This window comes from Chroicocephalus ridibundus, chromosome 1, assembly GCF_963924245.1.
Source record: "Chroicocephalus ridibundus chromosome 1, bChrRid1.1, whole genome shotgun sequence".
Classification (NCBI taxonomy): domain Eukaryota; kingdom Metazoa; phylum Chordata; class Aves; order Charadriiformes; family Laridae; genus Chroicocephalus; species Chroicocephalus ridibundus.
Window position 1 is genome coordinate 77479819 of NC_086284.1, and position 21400 is coordinate 77501218.

At 40.0% G+C, this 21400-nt stretch overlaps 1 protein-coding gene across 2 annotated transcripts in view; it reads right to left on the reverse strand.

The window, feature by feature from the left end:
- Nucleotides 1–12403: 12403 nt before the first annotated feature.
- Nucleotides 12404–21400, reverse strand: part of CRLF2 (cytokine receptor like factor 2) — a 48964-nt gene continuing 39967 nt past the window's right edge. Inside the window, exon 10 of one of the 2 annotated variants that reach the window (XM_063340515.1) lies at nucleotides 12404–13521. In XM_063340515.1, coding sequence (XP_063196585.1) covers nucleotides 13506–13521 — 16 coding nt within the window. In that variant the 3' untranslated portion in view covers nucleotides 12404–13505. The remainder of the gene's footprint in view (nucleotides 13522–21400) is intronic. The other variant, XM_063340524.1, reaches the window with a different exon arrangement.

Sequence of the window (21400 nt, forward strand, 5' to 3'; positions counted from 1 at the left end):
TTGGGCTGTTTTCCATACTACTTTTGCGCACTGACTATGATATTTTGTTCCTATATTGAATTATTTTTTGTTGAAAAGTTATTGATTGATTCATTTAATGGATTACAAAATAAAAAGCACTGTCTCAGAATGCTGGTAGAAAGAAGAATTAGATGTGCAAGTGGTTATCTGAGACCACAAACACCTGAGGGCAGAATGGGTTTTATTTTGGACAGTAAAGAGCATCTTATCTATTGGTAAAAGGATGGAAGTTAAAAAAAATATCTGATGTGGGTTTTAAAAACCATAGTTTTTGAAATTTGGAATGATTCTACCTGACTGAGGGACATTATCCTATCAAAAAAAACCCCTCATAAAACCCAAAAGTTTATTGCCAGCAGGAATTTCCTTGACAGAGGAGAAACCCGTGTAATCAAGCCATACATTTTTGACTCTGACTCCTAAGTTTCTGTGACACAAATTGTTCATACACATAAAATGCCAGTGAGGTGGCTGTAGTGTCTGGTTTATGTGGTTCTATACCCTGCTAGGAGTAATTAATTCATTGATTTTTCTTTGTTAGTCAACCGTGTGTTCTATAGCACTTGTAGCTGCATTGCTGGCTTGGGATACGCAGAGGTGCACCTTGCAAACTTTGAAAGCTCTGACAGAGGTGTTCTTGGTGTCCTTATTATGTAGCTTTGGGGAATAGGACAGTACAGATTTCAGCATGAAAGTTAAAAGGGGAACTCATTTGTTATTTTCTGCATCTTACTGATGTCCATTCCTTCCACAGGCCCCTCTGATTTATCATCCTAAAGCTTCAGAATGGCTGTAGTTGATGTTCTGTCAAAGCTGCAAGGGGAATAACTAACAGCTGTGCATGGATTGTATTGAAAAAAACCCACATCCTATGATTTTACTTGTTCTTTTCTAGTTGCAGTTGGAAATGGTACCAACAGATGCAGTTTAGTAGTCTGTTTAATTTATGAGTTTTTTGCCTGGAACATAATGTGTCCAAAGGAGTATTTAGACTTTTTGGTTAATACAAGATGGTTAAACCACAACTTATGAGCTGAAACGCATCTAATGTTATTCAGTTAGCTCTGTGTTTACTACCTAACGTACTCTTATTTTCTTTCTCTATTTGCTTCTCAAACTCATGACTTTCGACATGGCTTCCTTCTCCTTTGTCCAAAAGTAAGGGCGCACAACACTCGAGACTAGCTTCCAAAATGAGGCATTAGTCACTTGCAGTGAATTGAAAAATGATTGAAAATGCTAATTGAGCTGCCCCCAGCTGTGAAGATATCACAACTTTTTCTCACTCAAGGCTCCCAGGAAATCTAAGTTCTCCACATGCTAAGAAGCACAGTTTAACTGGGTGCTATCTTAGCAAAATCTCAGGAGGATTCAGAGGGGAGTCGTCCTCTGACAAAGTCCCCTGAAGCCACCAATCAAGCCTGTGTTTGAAGAGCAGACCAAAAACACTTGGACAGGAGAAAAAACTCATCACAGATCACAGAAAGCCATAGCAGGAGATGGATTAAGCACACTCATTGTACAACAAGGTGATAGCTAGAGAGCATTCAACCAGGACATGGGAGGCACAAATCCGATTTTTGCCTGTCTGACAGGATTTGAAAGTCCATATCTCCGTTTCTCCGAGGAATGCCCTGTTTATGCATTTTATCCAATGCAATGTTTCAGGTGAAACACATAAATACTCCTTTATATCAAGCAATCATCAAACAAAATACAAAGGAGCAGCTTTTGATGTTCAGACTGGAGCCCTAGATTTCCTATTGCTACTCTTTCTCTCTCCCCCTCCCATTTCCCTTTACTCAATTCCATCTCATCTACCCATTAGCTCTGGTACACTGAGCGTTTGGATTCACGTTGTAGGACACCCAGTTCTGCATGCATTGGATTAAGTGCTTTTTGCCAAATTTGTCTTCAAGATTTTATTCTGGGAGCTGAATAAACTTGCAAAACTTGGTGATTGGGTTCCTAGGTTCCTGTTTTGAATGCGTCTGTTCCTACAGGGAAGCAAATAGCGTCCCTCTAAGGAAAAGTGGTAAAGCAGGCTGATATGGAATGCAAATATGTAGCTTCACCTGGATAAAGCTGTGCAAAACATAACAAAAAATCTTCTGTTTACATTTTGAGAGCACTAAACTCAGGTATTGTCTTGGAAATGTCATTATTTAAAAGATAATAGCCAGCTGTAGTCACACACCTTGGTGAGTCATTAAAATAGAAAAGAATAGCAAACAATCCGAATTAGTAAGAGAATGCCTACAGCTACTGCTTTAGGTTTCAGTTTTTTTAACTTCTTTCTCTTCTGACGTCTATGATAAGTGATAAAAAACATACATTCCTTATTTTTCCTCGTTATTCTTCTTTGGCACCCTGGCTCAAGGACCTCCCACAAGGTACAGTCTGTAGCTTACAAGTATTTGTTCTTTCTTTTATGAACATTGGCCTTGACTTTAGCAGGAGAGAGAGATTTTCCTTCAGTAAGGTACAATTAAGTAATCAGGGGCAAGAGCAGCCTGTCCTTACTAGGTTGATTAAGATCTGTTAAAGTCAGCATCTCATTTTTACTACACATATCAAGGCCTTATCTACTGCAGAAGTTTGGACTGCTCTAATGAAATCAAGAGAAAGTGTCTTCATCCTAGGGTAACAGTCCACTAAGACTTGAACCATTAACTATTTCAGAAGGAAACCACACACCCACCGCCATATCTGTACTGATGTAAAAGCAGACAAGGCCTATATAAAGTGTGCTGCGTTCATGCGAGGAAAAATTCTGTGGGCTTTGATAAATACACAAGAAGGATAAATTCCACAAAAAAAGTAATTTCCAAATAATTAAAAAGAATTGCTGATGGTCACTTTTTAACTGAAAAGAGTGGCATTCTAAACAATACTTGTTACTCATAGAAAAGATCGGATGAGGTTTACCATAGTTGTGATTCTGTTTTAACTTCCTGAAAGACTTCTTATGAAGAGTAAAGCTGAGATGTCTACCTTTTTTTGTGTTATGCAACTTTATAAAGAAGAAGTTATTTCTATTTTTCTTGATTCTATTGCTGTTCCAGTGAAAGCACTTTATAAATTTCTTCTTTCTCATGAGCTTTCAAATGCCATATTTACTCATCCCTCTGCCACCAACTTATGTCAGGCATGGCAAACCATGCAAACAAGTTCTGGGTCACTTAAAAGTAAGCCTATTTGCACTAAAAACGGGGCCAGTTCCAACTGCTCACTTGAGTTAGTGAGATTTTCACTGATATCAGGCCCATCTTCTCTTTCAACCAAAGGACTGAAGAACCTTGGACTGCAGGTGGTTTTACATTCAGCTATGAACAGTTCGTCCTGTTAAGACCTTGTGTTTAAAAGGTGTGTTGGGACCTTTGGACAGGAGAAAACCTGTAGGTGCAGGGGACAGACTCCCAGCATAGGCAGTATGAAAAGTCAGTGCCAGGAGGAGCAGGACGCAGGGGGAGCAGGATGTAATGTTGCACTGTAGAGATACACAGACACAGTGTCCAAGGACGTGGTTCAGGTGTACCTCAGATGGCTTTAACTTACTACTGCCCTAACAAACAGTACTATGCCTGTGTTCACATGGATTTCATCAGCTGAGGGCTTAAAAATACTCTGGAGAACCTTGCAGCATCTATGCTGAGCTCCTTTCCATCACAATTGGACAGCTACTGATAACGGAATAACCTGGTTAAAGTCAGCTTAGATATTAAAGTCACTGCTTTGAATTCTGGTATTCTTGTATTTGGATTTCAGATTTAGAGAAGGGGCCTTCTGCAGTCAGTAGACGGCCAGTGGCTTTGTTACTAAGAGGTTGCTGGCTGTAGGGCTGCAGAATAATTCCCGTACTCTGATTTTCTTTAACAAGAACACACTGATACCTCCTTCTGGAAAAAGTGCGTGCTATAAAGAACCATTTTACCAGGTTTCTCTTGTGGGATTTCCCATAAATTCTTCTTACAAGAGTGAAAAAGATAAAGTTAATGACATTTAATAGAAGTGAGGAGCTGGAGAAGGTTGCCCGTTATGCTTACGAGGCATTGCTGGAGACAGCTGCTGAGGTGGATTCCTTTTACTTTCCCACTATCTTTTGTTCTCTCTGATTACATAGACAAACAGCATTATCAGTAGCTCCTCGGTCCGTAGTTGTCCCAGAGTCCTCGCTCAGAAGGGTTTTCCAAAGTAGAGTGGATGTCACAACAAATTCATCAGAGCTTCCTTATCAGTGAGCTTCTCAGTGGGCTGAGAGGGATGGCCCATGTTTCCCAACTTCTCATCCTTCCTCCTACCCATCCAAAGCACCGAGACTCACATCTGTAAAGTCCCCAGGGGAATGATAGCACACAGCAGTGGTGTATGGTCCTCTCATAAAGCTACTGAACTGTGAATGAAATGTGTCTCTAAAAATTACTGTTTAGTACAAACTCCATGAGAAACAGCAAATACACAAACAGGTGTAGGTGTAAAACTTGAGTCAGCCCATTAGTTTTTACTTGAAGCTCCATATTAAAAAAGGTTGAAAAAAAAAGTAGGGCAAGAGAACATTTCACGCCTCAATTTAAACCATTGTTTTTCAAAGGAAATGTAACTTGAAATAACCATGTATTTGTTACTAAGTGGAAGCAAGTGTTATGCAAACAAAGAATCATGTGTGAAAGTAATTCTTATCTTGCTGCCTGGACTAGTTGGGGGATAAAATAAAATAAATCCAAGTCAGGTCCAAAAAGAAAATGGAACTCAAACCTCTGGAGCACATAGAGCAGGGACTGAACATGCTGTAAATCAGGGGAAGTCAATTGACTGCAGTAGGAAACGTGCTCTCTTTGTGCACACCTGTAGGTCAGGACTAGCAAATGCACTATTAAAAGCAATATCCCTACTTAATTTTTAAGTACTGTTTACAGATCAAAGTGCACTCATTATGAATATGGGTGTCATGTTTAAATAGTCCCTGCTTTACTGCCATATAAAATACTCTTAAGATATTTCCTTTTTACTGTGAAGTAAAACATTCTTGGCACCACCAGTCCTCCCCTGCTCTAAATATCTCTCCTACTAGCAAATGGTAGATATATAAAATAGCTTATTTAAAAGTTTTTCACTGTAGCTCGTATCATCTCACATGGACATCAGAAAAAGTCCAAGCTACATCATCCATAGGACTCAGAAAAAGTTCTGGTTGTTTAGGACAACTTCTGAGTCTGCTACAATAAGGAGATAATACTGTATTCTGTAGGTGGCTCCATGGATTTAAGAAGAGTTTATATGAGGAGAGCTACTGAATGCTATAAGTAAGAAAATAAATACCAGTTCTCAGTAGCTCACAGGTGCATCTTCTCTGTGCTTGAGGTCAGTGTCCCCCAAGTTTGCTGAAACCAGGTTATGCCCCTGCTCTCGTCCTGCTCCCAGCCCCTCTGCCATGTCCTCAGCCATCCTTTTTCCTAAATGCCCCCTCCCTCCACTGCAGGCTGTACAGCGTTCTTTTCATTTGAATGTAAAGATACCGTCATGTGCAGAGGAGCTCTTGAGCCATAAATCAATAGAGACTGGGAATGCGTTTCACAAAAGTATTGTTATTCATTTTGTCCTTTTAATGCTCTTTTTTAGAAGGTATTTGACTGAATGGACCTTTGATCTGATGTACTACGACATTCTTCATTTCTTGTGGTTTTCCTCGTCTGTCCAGCTTTCACTGTGCTGTTGTGCAGCCTACTTTAACAAGCCCAAATGAGTTTTGTGTCACGCTCTATCACCAGTGGTACACATCTAAACAACCTAGTCCTGAGATACAAACAACAGTTGCTAAAAAGCAATAGCAAAATTTTTCCTAACATGTTCTTCCAGATGGTCTCTCTTCTCCAGAAAACGTACTCCAGAATAAATGGTTTTTGCAGTGTCTTTTGAAGGTGGGTGCATTCAGATCAGGATGAACTAAGGAGGGAAACAGATTCCTCAGTAGGGCCCTTTGGTGAAATCATTCTGCCTTCTCTCAGTTGATGGTACAGCGTGGGGTTGTTGCTCAAGCATCATAGCTTGGAAGAGGTAATCAGGACTTCCTAGTGCTTTCCCAAGTTCCAGGTAAATAACCTTTGAACTTTTGATGGGCCATCAGCACTTTAAAAAAGGATTACCTTAACTCATCCTATTCAGAAAGGATATTTGATATGAATAATTTACTAATATTTAAAGGCTCAGTACTTGTAATTTTCAGTGCCTGGGTTTCACGGTGCTATCTTTAGTCTACAGTGCTTCAGATTAGTAGTACAGATGTTATTCCATGCATTTTGGAATTTCTGTACTACTTCTTACCTTCTAAATACACCAGAGGCAGTGATCTTCACTGGCATTGATACACCGGCGAGTTTGATAGTCTTGACTACAGTTATTCTCTAATACAAATCTAAATCAGGAAAAATGTGACTGAAGTCAATGCAACCAATGTGACCACAACATGACATGAACAGACAGCAGACTGACCTACAGGTTTTTTCCACCAGTGTAAAGTATAATACCTTTTTGTCATCCCTAATTTTAACTTTGTCTTGTATTTTGTGCCTTGTGTTTGTATTAGTTACTCTGTGGTGCTGAGTGTAATAATACAGCTTCTGCCACTTGTAAAAAGCACAGTGGGACTTTTTTTTGGTACAACCTGAAATTACAAAAGCAGCCAAGCAGAATTTAGTCAAACTTAGGAAGCAAATATTTAAGTCTGACTAAGTCTATAAATAATAGTAACAATCATCTCAGGTTGTTAGCAGTTCAGAAATAAAGGCTTTGTAAATGGAAATGTTTTCATGTCATAATTATAATGCAAGGGAAATCAATACTCTTTAGTCTTAGAAAATAGTTTGGAAAAAAGACACTAGGAAAGAAGTAGCCCCTATTCTTACCTCAGGTTTAATCCCCAAGGTGGCAAAGCATCTTTAGTTCACATCAGTTTCAGTTTGAGTTGATAGGGGTGCATTCAATGTCCCACAGTCGGCCCCTCACACCTGGTTGGGGTTTCTTTCATCCTCTAAAGCATGGATGGCCAACTTCCATATCCTAAAAGCTATTTTTATTCCCAGCCAGGTGCTACGGGGCCAAACAGATATAGACGTATTGCTACAGTGCTACTCCAGTTGACTGGACCAAACCCAGATCTGTGCCTTCTCCCTCCTACAAGATGATATAGGAACAGGCCAATTGCTGCCTGGCCAGTGTTCCCCAAGCCAGAGAAATGTCCTTTCAGGCTGAGTCTTGGCTCTGAGCCATCTGCTGACTAGTTTGGCACAAGGCTATTCCAAATCTCTTCCCTTTATTCTTCCTACCTCAAGGATCTGAGTGATTAGATTCCAACCTCCTTTCCAAAACCACCTTTTTTACAATACTGGCACTGTGTCTGCTAGTGACAACCCCTTCCTAAAAAATGAGCTTCTTCCTGTGAGTTATTCTGAAAGGTTCTGTAATACTAATCTGGTGTAGCCCCACCAAACAGCATTACCCTTTGAAACCTTTGCTAAGAGTTGCTTGTCTCATTATTTTCCTCTTTTTTCATGGCAGTGGTCCGGCTTTTCATGTGTTTTCCTTCATTTCAACTGAGATGATGTTTTAAAGGGATCTGCTAGAAAAAGTCTTTCTGAACTCTCTCCCTCTCCTAGGAAGGAGGCAAAACAATTTTTATTATAATTGCTACAAGGTATATTCTATTTTTAATTATATTCACAGTAAATTAAAATAAACATCATATAAATTAACATTATAATTAAATGGAATGAAAAGACTTTAAAGACAAAGGCTTTAAAGCTAAAGGCTAGTGGCTGATTTTAGTTATGCGAACGAAGAGTCATGTGGCATAACTTAAGTGACAGCACTGGTGCTGAGCTCAATGGTATCCACTGAAAATCAGAGGAGATGAAGGAAGGTGGAGGGTCCTTAACGTGAGAAGCTGGTCAAGGGAAAGGCAACTGTCAGCTTGCTGATGTGCTTTGCCCTTGTCCATTATGATTTAGTTCTTTTAGTCCAGTGAAATATATTCATATCTGTAACAGAGTTTTGAATATTGACAAACTGAGGACTCAAGGATTTCCTGGCAGTGGATGCATTTCTGTAGGAGGCAAACAACAGACGCAGAAGAAAACTGTGGAGTGCACAGTGCACTGTAATGGGCAACATCCTGATAGATGGATGGGCAAGATTTTCCCCTTCCTACTCTATATATCCCATGCTTTTTTGATCAAGTCACTGCCCATTTATTACCTGTCCTTGTGACTCTGTAGCTGCTGCTTTTCCTGTAGCAGCTAGGAACAGCCAAACTGGAAATAAGGTACAACTTTTAACTATGCTGGTAAATAATTATCAGAACTACTTCACTACCTCACATGCAGACCTGAAGTCAAACCTGGTTATTTTCCTAATATATGTATTCCAACTTAACTACCCACATCACAGGATTTGATGCAGAAAAAGAGTGTGGCTTATGTTGTGCCCCGGGTCAGATGAGATGCTCACGCCGCTCCCCTTTGGATTTAAGGATCCATGAATCAGACCCGGTTCTTTGGTTTATTTCCAGAGAAACTAAGTAAAACAATCAGAGACAGTCCCCGAACAAACAAAACTGGCTGCCTTGCACCAGTGGAAGTAAATTCATTTAAAATGTGTTTTGACACCTAAGCTCAACCTAGAAAAAGAAAGCTTCCCTTTCATTGGTAAGCTCCGCCTCACCTGCTTAAAAATATTACCACAGATGAAGTTTCCCTTTTTAACAATAAACTATTTAGTAAATGTTGGGCTTCAGCCTCTCACCTTTACAGCCAAATCATTAATTATGACCTTTTTAGTGCTGTTATTAAGCAGTTCCCCCTTTCCCTCTCAAATTATTTTCCTTTTCTAACAGTGAACCTTCTGTGTCAGTGGCTTATAGACTGGAGCAGTTGTAACCTGTAAGTAGCATCCACAGATCAAAAGGGAAAAAATGTTTACTGGAAAGGGGCAATGCAGCAAAGACAAGAGGAGGCAGTACATGGATGGGCAAAGCAATGACTCCTCTCTCTTTGTCCCTGTTATTAGCCAGGATTGTTTGGGGGTGCCTCTGCAGGGGCAGCCATCGGGATTCACAGAAATATGGAAGTTTAAATCATATGAGTCTCTGACTTCTTAGGGGATATGGGAAGGCTTGCAGGCATCTCTGCAGCAGGCAGGCACCCAAAGCAAGCATGATGGGCTGCCATGGGCACCTGCTCCCAGCAGGGCTGTCTCCAGCACTGGCTCTGCTATGGCCTGGGCACTGCCTGGGGAGCCCTGAGCGGAGGGAAGGGTCTCCATCTGAGGAGGATCCATCGCGGTCGCCCTGGAGACTTCTCCAACACAGTTCACAGAAAGAAGGAGCAACTTTTACCTTTGAATAAAAGAGGCCCTCCCTTTACATCAGCCCAGTCGGTACTTCCAGATGGGATGGGGAGGCATGGAGGGATCCGCTCTTGGAAGGGTCTCAACGACAGCTGCATCAGGCTTGTATACTTGCATTTGTTCAGGGTGAGTAAAGACTACAATGCTGACGTGTTTGGTGTGAGAGCTGAGGCCACTTTTGCTATTTGCATTCACTGATGCTAACCATCTCCTGGCCGCTTCCCAGGCTGCCATTCACACTGCACTCCTAGCCTGGTGGGAATCCTTTCCCTTCTCTACTGAATCTTCAAGGCATTTAGTGGGGGATCTGCAACGTGACTAGCAGAGGGGGGAGACAGTACTCCCATAGCTACCTGTGGCATTAAAATTGAGATACCTTTTTTTTCCTCAGTAAGTTAGTTTTAAACTTATTTCCTTCCTTCCTTCCTTTCTTCTCTCTCTCTGAGTTGCTACAGAGGTTGAAATCACCTCAGGAGAACTGAAACAGGGATCTGCTGCCACCTTCCGATCACTTGGAAATCCTTCTATGTCCCCAACAGAGAAACAGTGCGATGTCATAGAAGTGGCTACATTTCACTAAAGAGTGAAAATATTCTTCTGTCATCTACAGCTGTACCTTATATTAGTTTTCATCAAAAATACACTGAGAACTTTGGAATTAATACAATATGAGTGAAATATTCAGGGAAGGGGTCCCACTCTTGTGCATATAGTATAGAAAAGCATTACACGCCCAGGTTCAGTGCAGGTACCCAAAGTTTCCGGTGAGCTCAGTCAGTACTAGAATCGTAGAATTGCCTAGGTTGGAAGGGACCTTTCAGATCATCTAGTCCAACCATCAACCTAACTCTGACAAAAAACATCACTAGCCCGTCTTTTAAATACCTCCAGAGATGGAGGTATTTACCTCCAGGGTAAATTTACCTCCATATCTCCAGAATGACTTCACTGGCCATCAAAATACTTTTGTCTGTCATGCCCAAAACTGGAAACAGACACAGAATCCATGTTATTCTGAACAATCACAAAAACTTTAAACCCATCACTACTTTCATTTATTAAGAAACTCAAAAGTTTATAGTTTGTAATATTTAGCATGGCAGGGATGGAAAAGGACATGTGCGAACAGCCTATTCCTGTAGATGGAGTTTTTAAAAAACTCAAGGGGCTATCCCTTGATTGCTCTGTAATCACTTATTTCAAACCTTGAATTATTCTGGTATGTAAATACTGATAATAGCTACATATAACAAAAAGTGGCCACATACACGTGCATACACCATATTCATCTGTCAGAATATTTTCCTGGGTCTTCAGCACCAAACCCCCTGACCTTTACCACTTGAAATAAAGGCTCTTTTGTCTATAAGCAAAGTAGCAGGCTGAACAGTAATTTTGGCCAGCCACAAGAAAGACAGCATTAAGCATTTACTTCTCAGAGGCATCAATATTGCTAATGATTTCAAACCCCTGACTCAGGCCTCCTGAAACCATTAGACAGGCCTTACAATCATCAGTGCTTAAGACAACAATAAAAATGTAAGGGTTTTTTTATTATTATTTTTCACCTGTTTTTTGAATCTTTACAATTCTGTGTTTTAAATTTTCGTCAGTCACCCTGGCAGACAATTTTGAGGGGAAACTCAGCTTGTCCTGTGATTACCTGGCTGCAGGAACTGGGGTCTTAAGGGGGGGAAAAACCACACACACGCATACACAAAAAAAAACCCCAATGAAAATGTTAAAAATTGGATGGCTATGAAATCAGGAAAGTCAGCAGCGTGAGTGTAAGCTTTTTTGCAGCCCACCAAAGTGTGCAGAATATTAGAACCCCCTTAAGCTGCCATTTAATGGTGGGTACTGTCCCATTACAGAGTTGACAGCAGCCCTGGCTCAGACTGACTGCGTAGGCTCACGTGAGCTTTGCCGTCCCAACCTGGCCAACAGAGAAAGCGAGATATCACATGTCAGGCTCACACATTATCCCCTCGCAAAGGAACAAGCCCTGGCACCTGGGAGGAATATACCTTGCGGCACCCCTGCTTAGGCACTGGAGGTCCTCGCATGCCCTGGCCCCAGCCGCTGCTGTGCCTCCAAGACAAGCTCTGCCCCTTGCCCAAAGGCAGAGCTAGCTGGGTTGTATGCTGTGCCTGATCCGGTCGTGGGGAAAAACCACACCTGAAGGGCCAAGTCCTTCTGCGTGAGATCAGCAGCCTGGATCACAGAGATAAAACTGTGTTTATGTGACAGGCCACGCCAAAATTGAAAGTCTTCAGTGACTTAAGAAGAGTGACAGGGGACCCTGATTTGTTGCAGATCTTAACAGAGGCTAATACTCAGAAAATGCTCAGCATCCACCCTCAGAAAATCAAGAACAATGATGATCCCTAAAAGTAAAGCTCTAACAGCATTAGTCTCTTCTGAAAATCTCAGCAGGAGTTTTTAATCAGGGTCAGCCTTGTAACGAAGAGACAAGTAATGATTTCCTATAGTCTGTAAAATTCTGATGAAGGTAAAGTAAACATTGTTATTACAGGGTTACAGAGTCAATTTCCTATCACTTTTCACTAGGACTATTGTAGGGAAACATTTGGGTAACCACATGTTGTGCTAAAAAAACCCTAAACACTAGCAATGTTTCCTTTTTAGGAAAAGAGACTTGTGAATGATTTAAAGCCTGATTCGGTAATTTGGGCTCTTTTTTACTCTGAAAAGGAACGGGGGAGAAGGGGGAGGGTGCCAAAACTATATTGCACATTACCAGATTTCCAGGATTCTGCATTTTCTTACTCATTAAACTTCACATTGAATATGCATCACTTCTCTGCACACAGTTCCAGCCCTAGGGATTGTACAGTCCAAATGTATTTTAATTACATTATTTATTATTTAAATTAATTTAATTACAAAAAATAACAGACTCTGCACATGTTCGAAAATGCCATGCTGTACAACTAAATCTTGAGTAATTGTTAAATTTCTTGCAGGCCTCCTGCTAGGAAGTACTGTTTTTCTTTAAAAGTGAGAACACTATTATATCCGTCAGTGGAAAGTTTACACATTGTATTTCTTCTTTCATATGCTGTTAAACATGAGGCTCTCTCATTTCCCCCTTTCTTCAGAAGGCAGGAGACCCATCTGGTAATATTCTGCAGATCAGCATTTCTTAAGGAGAGTTTGATTTAAGTGGTGGTTTTGTTGAAGGCAACGAAAAGAAACTTATGAACCTGGGTTACAGCACTAGGTCTTGTGTTGTTATTAAAGTTACTCCATGCTTGTTCCATGCCAAAGATAGAGCTGTCTTTAAGCTGCAGAGAATAAGTAAGAGGTATTCTTTTAGTTCTCATCCCAGTGTGTTTTAGACTTGCAGCAAAGTAAAAATGGCCAGTGTTTGCATAGCTCTTGACTTGCCAGCTAATTCAGCTAATTTTGTTTTGAGAGTTGAAAACTGATGTGGATAAAATAAGAGGTCCTTCATAAGCTCACGTGTTGTTAAAGTTTTAGGAAAAAAAAAAAAGAAAAAAGAGAAAAGAACCATTTTCAAGACTGATAAGTGTCTGCGTGCTTTTTCACTTCTGTTTTCTGGCCAGCACTGGTTGCACAGGTGTTGAGATACTGTAAGAGAGATATTACCGTCTTTCTTCCTGGACTAAATGTAGTGGTTGAGCCTCTTTTCCTTTCTCAATCTGAGCTGGGAATCCAGAGCAAAATGTGTGAATACTGGGAATAAACCTTTCTTGGATGAAAGAAAGCAGATACGGGATTTTGCTATAGAACAATGTTCCAGCAAAGATCAGGAAACTTTTCAAAAGTTTCCTTTTGGGAAAAAAAACAAAAACAAAAACAAAAACAAAAACAAAAACAAAACCCCTTCTTGACCAGAATTCAGGTTCATAATACAACTATATTCTTCTTTTTTCCAACCCTAAATGCCCCAAATTACCGCAGATTTCTGTCTCCTCTTCAGCAGGACTTCGATTCTGTAAGAGAGAGCAATGCATGAAATCCACTGGAGAATTTTCTTCTGCTGTTACTGGTGTTTTTTACAGATTTTAGTCCACAGTGATAAAAGCTCAGTATAGGCATCAGGCGGGGAGAATGCTGTAGAGGAAATGCCAAGTCAGATCAGCAATCTGTATAGTTCATATTTTGTTTCAGGAAAGGCTAGTGACAGATAATTCAGTCCTGGTCATTTAAGTAATTGCATCATCTGCAAATATTACCATCTCAGTACTCAGCATCGTACCCAAATGGCTAGCAATTATGTTAAACAGTTCTACTCAAACACACTGAGGCAGCGAAATGTTAAGGTATGCGGTGGTGAAAAATGCACTTTTAATTTTAGCCTGATTTCAGCCAATCTGGCTTTAGGAAATTAGCTGAGGTCCAAAAATACTACTGTACTCCAGGCTGTCTTTGTAGTTGTTGTAGAAAGAAAAGCAGTTGTAAAAGGTAACTAATCCAATCTAAGTGTCCCACTTGCGATCTATAAATAGTCTACCTTGGAAGAGTCTACCTTTCTCCCTCTCTCTGTAAAGAAGTGCCAGCAGGACAATTCTCTTGGCAGTAGTAACAGACAATTTATGAATGCCTTTTTTTTATTCCACACTATAAGACAGCTTATTTGATGGACTGGCTTCCATCAGACACTTAGACTTTCCGAAAGTCCTTTCTCTCCCCTTGGTAGAGAGAGCAGTGGATATTCTTTTCCTTGACTGCAGTAGGGCTTTCAACAGTGTCTGCCGTAGCATGCTCATAGAGAAGGTGATGAAGTGTAGTCTCGATAAGCAGTGATGTAGATTGAAAACTGTCTGAATGGCCAAGCCCAGAGGGTGGTGATCAGTGACACAAAGTCTAGTTGGAGGCCAGTAACTAGCAATGTGACCCAGGGGTCAATACTGGGTTCAGTCATGTTTAATGTTTTCATTAATGATCTGGATACCCTCAGCAAGTTTGCTGATGACACAAAACTGGGAGGAGTGGCTGATATGCCAGAGGGTCATGCTGCCATCCAGAGGGACCATATCAGTCTGAACAACCCCATGCACCAATGTATGCTGGGGGCTGCCCAGCTGGAAAGCAGCTTGGTGGAAAAGCACCAGGGGGTCCTGGTGGACACCAAGTTGAACATAAGCCAGCAATGTTCCCTTGCTGCAAAGAAGACTAATGGTATGACACACTGCCCCTTGACACACTGCACCTTGACCAGCATCGACATGTAGGCAAGGTGCCACACACTTCATCCAAAATGGCATGTAGGGCATGCTACTGCCATATGAGGTGTGATTCTCTCAAATCACACTATCATTGGTGGAGCCAAGGGGTGGCGTGACTCTTATCTACATTCAAAAGGCATTTGCACAATTGCCTGCTCCTGTCAGATGACCTGGACATTAAGTGTCCCATGGCTGGAGCCATGGCATTGCTTATGCTCCTGTGTTTGCTACCTCTGAGTCTCTGTGTGGGTTCATCATTGCTCGTCTTTCTCACTACCTCAATAAAGTTTGGTTTATAACATCTTATCAGACCTCGTTACTGTTCAGACCAAAGCTGGGAGAGCTGGAACTGTTCAGCCCGGAGAAGACAAGGCTGACAGGGGGATCTTATCCATGCATGTGAATAGCTGAAGGGAAAGTGTAAAGAAGAGGGAGCCAGGCTCTTTTCAGTGATGGGACCAGAGACAACAGGGACAAACTGAAACACAGGGGTTCCCTCTGAACATCAGGAAAGACTTTTTCACTGTGAGAGTGGTCAAGCACTGGCACAGGTTCTCCAGAGAGGCTGTGGAATCTCCATCTTTGGAGATATTCAAAAGCCATCTGGACACAGTCCTGGACAACTGGCTGTAGGTGGCTCTGGGTTGGACCAGATGACCTCCAGAGGTGCCTTCCAACCTCAGCCATTCTGTGACTCTTTGGTGATATCAGAGAATTTTAGTTTAGAAGTTATAGATTTGTGGCTTTTTCTTATCTGATAGATTCTCTTCCCACTTAAATGAGCCCAATGTTACTGACACAGGTTTAAAAGGAATTTCGTATTCATAATGAGGATGGTGACTGATGGGCCCAAGCACATTATTTGCTTTCTGTAACAGACTGGAACTTTCTGTTTCCCAACTTCCATTTCCGTGGTTCCTCTTTTCTGTGATCTTTAAAAGCTCATATCCTTCGTTGGAAGGATTTCTTACCCTCTGTACCCCCACCTCTGATTTTTGTCATTGTCTTGTAGTTGCCCTCACTAAACGTTATTTGAAGACAAAGTGATAGTATAAGACTTTAGCTTTTATCCAGAATGATACCATGGGGAGATATATACTCCATGCTATCAGGGCCAAAACAAGTTTCCCTGTTTCTTAAAGTTTCATCTTCACTCTAAAAAGCTCTGTCCTTAGTGACCACAGCAGAGTTCAGGATTTATAGGCACAGTGGTGAAGTTCAAGAGAGTTTAGTTAAAAGCTTCAAGGCAAGAACCTGAAAAAGTCTCCTCTCCCATGAAAATGCTTGAGATTTATGTTTCAGTGAGACTTTCTACCCCTTAACACAAATGAGATGTAAGAAATTCATCCCTCACTGCTAGATTAAACACTCTCCCACCTTCCCCAAGCCTAAACTTTGCTAATTGTGAGAGTCATGAAAGCAAAGGTGAACTGCTTCAAAGTCTGGATGAGTATTTTGGGTACTTTTGAACCCAATATAACCTTGGATCCAATGGACCTCCGTGCATCTTGCATAGTCCTATTTCCTAGAGTCAGGATACATGCAGATGTGATACCTGATACCTTTGGCTTCTGAAGAGGGTGATACCAGGCAAGTTACAATGCAGAATAATCCTGCCAGATGGAGCCACACTTTAGAAAGAGCTGTTCATTTGGCCCTTCTCAAAGAGAAATAAAAGGCTGGGGAAAGGGGAGGGTAAGCGAACAGAGGGAAAAAGTGATGACTCCACAAAAAATGAGTGGGCTTTGCTGAAAATGAGGTGAGCCTTGGGGCAAAGCAATAATAGAATAGTAACTTAAATTGATAAAATACCTTTCAGCATGGTCTCAAAGGACTGCACAGTTATTAAAACCTAATGCCAAATTTAGCGCTACAATAAAAAGACAAAACAAAAGCAGTTCCACAATATAGTGAAATATATAAAAAATACCAAAAATAGAGTAACTTTAAACCCCAAACAATCTTACTTTCCCCTAAGTTTGGAAATATGAAGTGATTTTCAGGGCATTGAGTACTGGGCTATGTTGTTTTACAGAGAGAACCATAAAGTAAGCAGTACACATTTTTGGGTAGGGGGCACACTGTGGGCAGAAAGCAAACCTACTAATTGTGTCTTGGAAATGCCCTATACTCTAGGAAACAGTTTTTTAACATTGTTCATAGACTTTAAATTGAAGATGGTCCAAGAGTTTGATCTTAGAGAGAGAGGAAGGCAGGCAAGGAAAACATGGGCTTTTTTCATTGGGTCACAAGTTATTTGGCTCAGTCAAAGGATTATTGTCTAAAATATCAGGGTTATGAAGGAAATCAGACTATGTGACTGTAATCCTTTTTAGTTTCAAGAACATGCATATCTACCAGGAATTAATGTGTTTTATTTATTGTGGATATAAGTATAGCTGAGACATTCTGGAGCCGGAAGATTCTTCTTGCAGCTTACATCTGGTCTGGACATCCTATTCTTTCCTTACACTTAATGGAGAGAAATGGGCTTCTTCCTTCGTTATTCACCTGCTTTGCTAGAGGTTTCTCTACTAGGAGGTGATGAATTGTGTCCTAGAAACTCCTGTTTCTCTCCATCAGCTTTACAAGGAGTTTAGTAAGACAGGCAAAGGTATAGAGCTCTCCATTTGGTCAGAATTCTACCTTGAGCTGGGGGCTGAAGGAAACAAATATTTTCCATTTGTGCAGAAAGACTAGAAGAGGCCAAAAACACTGTACTGGCTGAAATTTAAATAGAAGATACGGAATTTGGATGAGACAGTTGTAGGTATTTCTTATATGCCACAAAGCAATTTTGGAGTAGTTAATGAATACATCTGTTTACAGGACATTCCTGTAAAACATTTTTTTCTGTTTAACCGTACTGAATGCAGTTGGTTAAGCTAGGACTGCATTCAGGTATCAAGATATTTATTTGCACGCCTTGCAATTTATAAAACAAGCTGTGTTCTCTCTCTTGTGCTCTCCTTTCACCCCTTCTCTCTCTGATTTGTTGCTGAGTGGTAAACAAAATCATGGGGAGTGTAATGAATGACAGGCTGTTTTTAAAAACTTTACTTACTGATTTACACAAAACGAAAAATACTGGCAGAATTACACAAAAAAGGGCTTCTTTGACTTCATACCACTTAAGCCAATACATTGTGACTGAAAGCTGAAAAAAAATGCAGAACCTGCGACCCCTTAAAACGGATATCCCAGAGAAAATGCACTATCCCTTCCTCTATGGCTTTAACTTCAGTAACCTGATACCTAAATTGACAGTGCAATCAGGATTTGATAGGTTTAAAATCAATTAGAAGAAACTGGGAATAGGATCAGCAATCTTCAAATACTGACTAAAACCTGAAAATCTATAGTTGGGAATGGATCTGGAAAATAAAACCAAGAGGATTTGGAACATAAAGGAAGAAATGACCTAAAAATTAGCTGTTTCCCACTAGGCACAGAGGAGAGAGAGATTCCGTTCACTGTTTTAAGTAACGATCTGTTCTCTTCTGCATCTGAAAATAAAGGCAACAGCAAGGCCGATGCTCACAGGGTCTCCAAACTGCCTCCTTCCATAGTTGTTTCCAAACAAACCCAAGACCATGATAGTAAGTTTGCTCAAAATAGCACATTCTGAAAATTCCTGGAAAGTCTTAGTCTGGCAGGTCATGAGGCACAGGTGCTTCATGACCATAGCCTACAATAAGGAGAGTAAAGGAACTGAATGAGACTACTGTACATCTTAAAATTTTAAGTGAAAGACAGAGGACACTTTAATTTCAATGCAGTTTACATAGCAATGGATTTTACATATCAAGAACAGAAGCACATCAAAAAGGAGAGAAAGGAAAGGAATGCAGTCCTACAGAAACTGAAGTTAGTAGAAATGGTCTGGAAAACTATGAGCCAAATTTTTAAGAAAGTCAAAAGCTTCACCCTTTTAGAGAAGTGGATTTATTTATTTTTTTTTAATATAAAACAAAGAAGGCATCACAGAGCTAGGAAAGGAGAAGTGGTAAATAAAAATCATGAAGCTGTGGTTGTTTGAGGGAATTTAGGTGTAACTGAACTGTAAAACAGTAATAGTACTACTGTTGGTAACAGAAATATGAAGAAAGCAGGTATCAAAAAGCATAATTCTAAACCCTAGAAGAAAGGAAAGCGAGGTGGGTATAGATTAACACAGGAAATAGGTCCCTTCCAACCCTACTATTCTGTGATTCTGTGTGTGAAATGAGGAAGATGACCTGAAACATGGAGTAATCGCCCTCCCAGTTCTGCCCAAACACCGCTATCTCATTAAAAAATATGGTGCTGTATCTTCACCCTGGTGGCAGACTGAAACCCTCCAGGTAGGACATCACCCTGAAGTTGAAGAGGGGATGGGTGTTCCTCACTGTCACAGGGTGAAGGTGAGTTCCCATGTTTAGGTGCAAAGGAAAATTGGGTTGTGGAAAGGATTATTTAGGGATACACACGGATGGGCATTTGAACTGAGGAAGCAGCAAGGGCTGAGGAGTAATGTGAGGAGACATATTTAGCTGTTTGGGACTATGGTTAAGAAAGTTAATTTTAAGGGTAGGGTGTATAAAATGATGAAAGAAGATTGAAAAAGTAACCTATATATACTGGGAGACTGAGAAATAACCAGGACATTTATTATCTCTTCATTGTAAAAAATGAGTCACTTTTAAGCTATAGACTCAGTATTACAGTTTAACATTGTATCGGCAGGTCTTAGTCTGACAGGGTTGGAATTACACTGTAGAAACAAAAAAGGTTAAGAGAATATGGGCTGATAAATGGCGGATTTGTGGGTCAATAAAAATTGTATCTATAAAAGTTAAAGGTCCAAATGGCCCTGTCAAGAAAAAGAAGGTTTTACAAGCAATACAGGTAGATATACCAGGTAATATACTGTAAAAGAAACCCATTTGCAAGCTGGGGATAAAAAATAAATAGGGACAACATACACACACAACACATTGTTCTCTACAAGAGCTAAATAAGAAAATGAAAGCCACTTTATTAGCTAAAAGTCACTTCTGTTTTAGGACATAGTCTGAAGAATGAAGAGGCAGATTAAAGGTCATCTAAAGAGGAATGAAAACTAATAGTTTTCCTATGAGCCATAGGCAGAATCAATTCTTTTCTTTTTATTGTTTTTAAGGTATCTTAATAAATTCAGGGAGCAGGACACTGCTGAAATGCCATAAACTGCCCCTTGTAGGTCAAGGGAATTGAGAACTGGACAAAGGAAGTGACACAAAGAGCTAGTAAAGTGTTAGAAACATGAGATCTGAACATTATTTGGAAAATGAGGAACTTTGAAATTAGAACTCATGTATACTGTTCACTGCCACAATACGGAATATATGGATATCCTTCTTGCAAATTCTTCTCAACAATCAGCGGCCATCATCACTTAACTTGGTGTTAATATGCTAGTAATCAAAAAGCAAACAGTACAGATGGAGACTATAACCTGTGACCACATAAAAGTACAAAAATTATACAGGTCCCTCTCAGAAATTTCTAGGAGAAAATGCTAAAGATGAAATAGATTAAAAAATGTTGTGGGCTTCTGGAAAGTGGTAATGAGACAAATCTTTATTACGGAAGTTTCCTACCTTTAAAAAAGGAAACAAGAACTAAGAAGAAACAATATCTTCCAGAATCCTGAAATTAGAGTAAGTTTAGAGAGTCCAACAATTATAAAAAATTACTGGAAGTGAGAAGAAATTGGACCTCCTGCAAATTAGTAAAATGCAAAAAACTTTACGATACAGTTAAAACAAAGAATGTGACAAAGGAAAGGACAGATAGATGTGTAACAAGAGGGCTTCAGAGAAAATGTCTGGTTTGGCAATCATTTTAATTAGTGATAGTAAGACACTAGCGTATAGTTCAAAAGGGACGGCATATTATTTGAGCAATTCTGTGGATCTCAAATTTTCAAAGCTGGAGGCCAGGGGAAGAGGTTGTCTTCATGTTTTATACCTGCTTCACTTACAAATACAAAATAGAGACTGAAGAGAAATGTGGTCACAAAATTTTACAAACTTCTGAGGAAGTTGGTGCTTTAAGGAACAAATTCTTTCCCTTCCAAGCAAGAAGTGTATCTGTCAGAGTCTGAAGCTCCAAATAAATGAACAATTTTGGAAAAACTGAAACTGTATATTTCAGGGATATTCTGTTTGTGAAGAAAAATCATTTGAAATAAAAGAATAAATTTTAAAGATTTTGGAGATAAAATGAAGTTGCATTTTTCTACTTTTTATAGAAGTCCGTGTGTTTTCGTCATAAAGAATGGAAACCTTCTCAGGTTTAATTTCACCACTGGTTGCAATACCCATGGAATCCTGTTTTATTGATCTCCATATGAAAGCAATAGAACATGGATCCAGGAGGGAATGTGAAGGTAGTTCAATATGCACAGGTCATGTAATTCTCTGTACATGGTCACCTCTTCTTTAAAAGCAATAGTACTCTAAACATGTAAATTTAGCTGTGCTTCTCAATATAAAATAAACAATGAAAATCCAGAAAATTTAAATGGCTGCATTTTTAAGGAAATCTAACTAGAATGGAAAAAAAAAGTAAGAAAACCCACAAATTCAATTGAGTTCAAAATGCAATAAGAAGCCTAAATATAAGCCTTACAGGAAAACATGGCAGCGTATAAAGTTCCACATCTACCTGTTGCAGCCTTCTGAAGAGACACTGGTTAACTCTTATTTGCCATATTATGAAAAATAAAATCTTTCATGAGG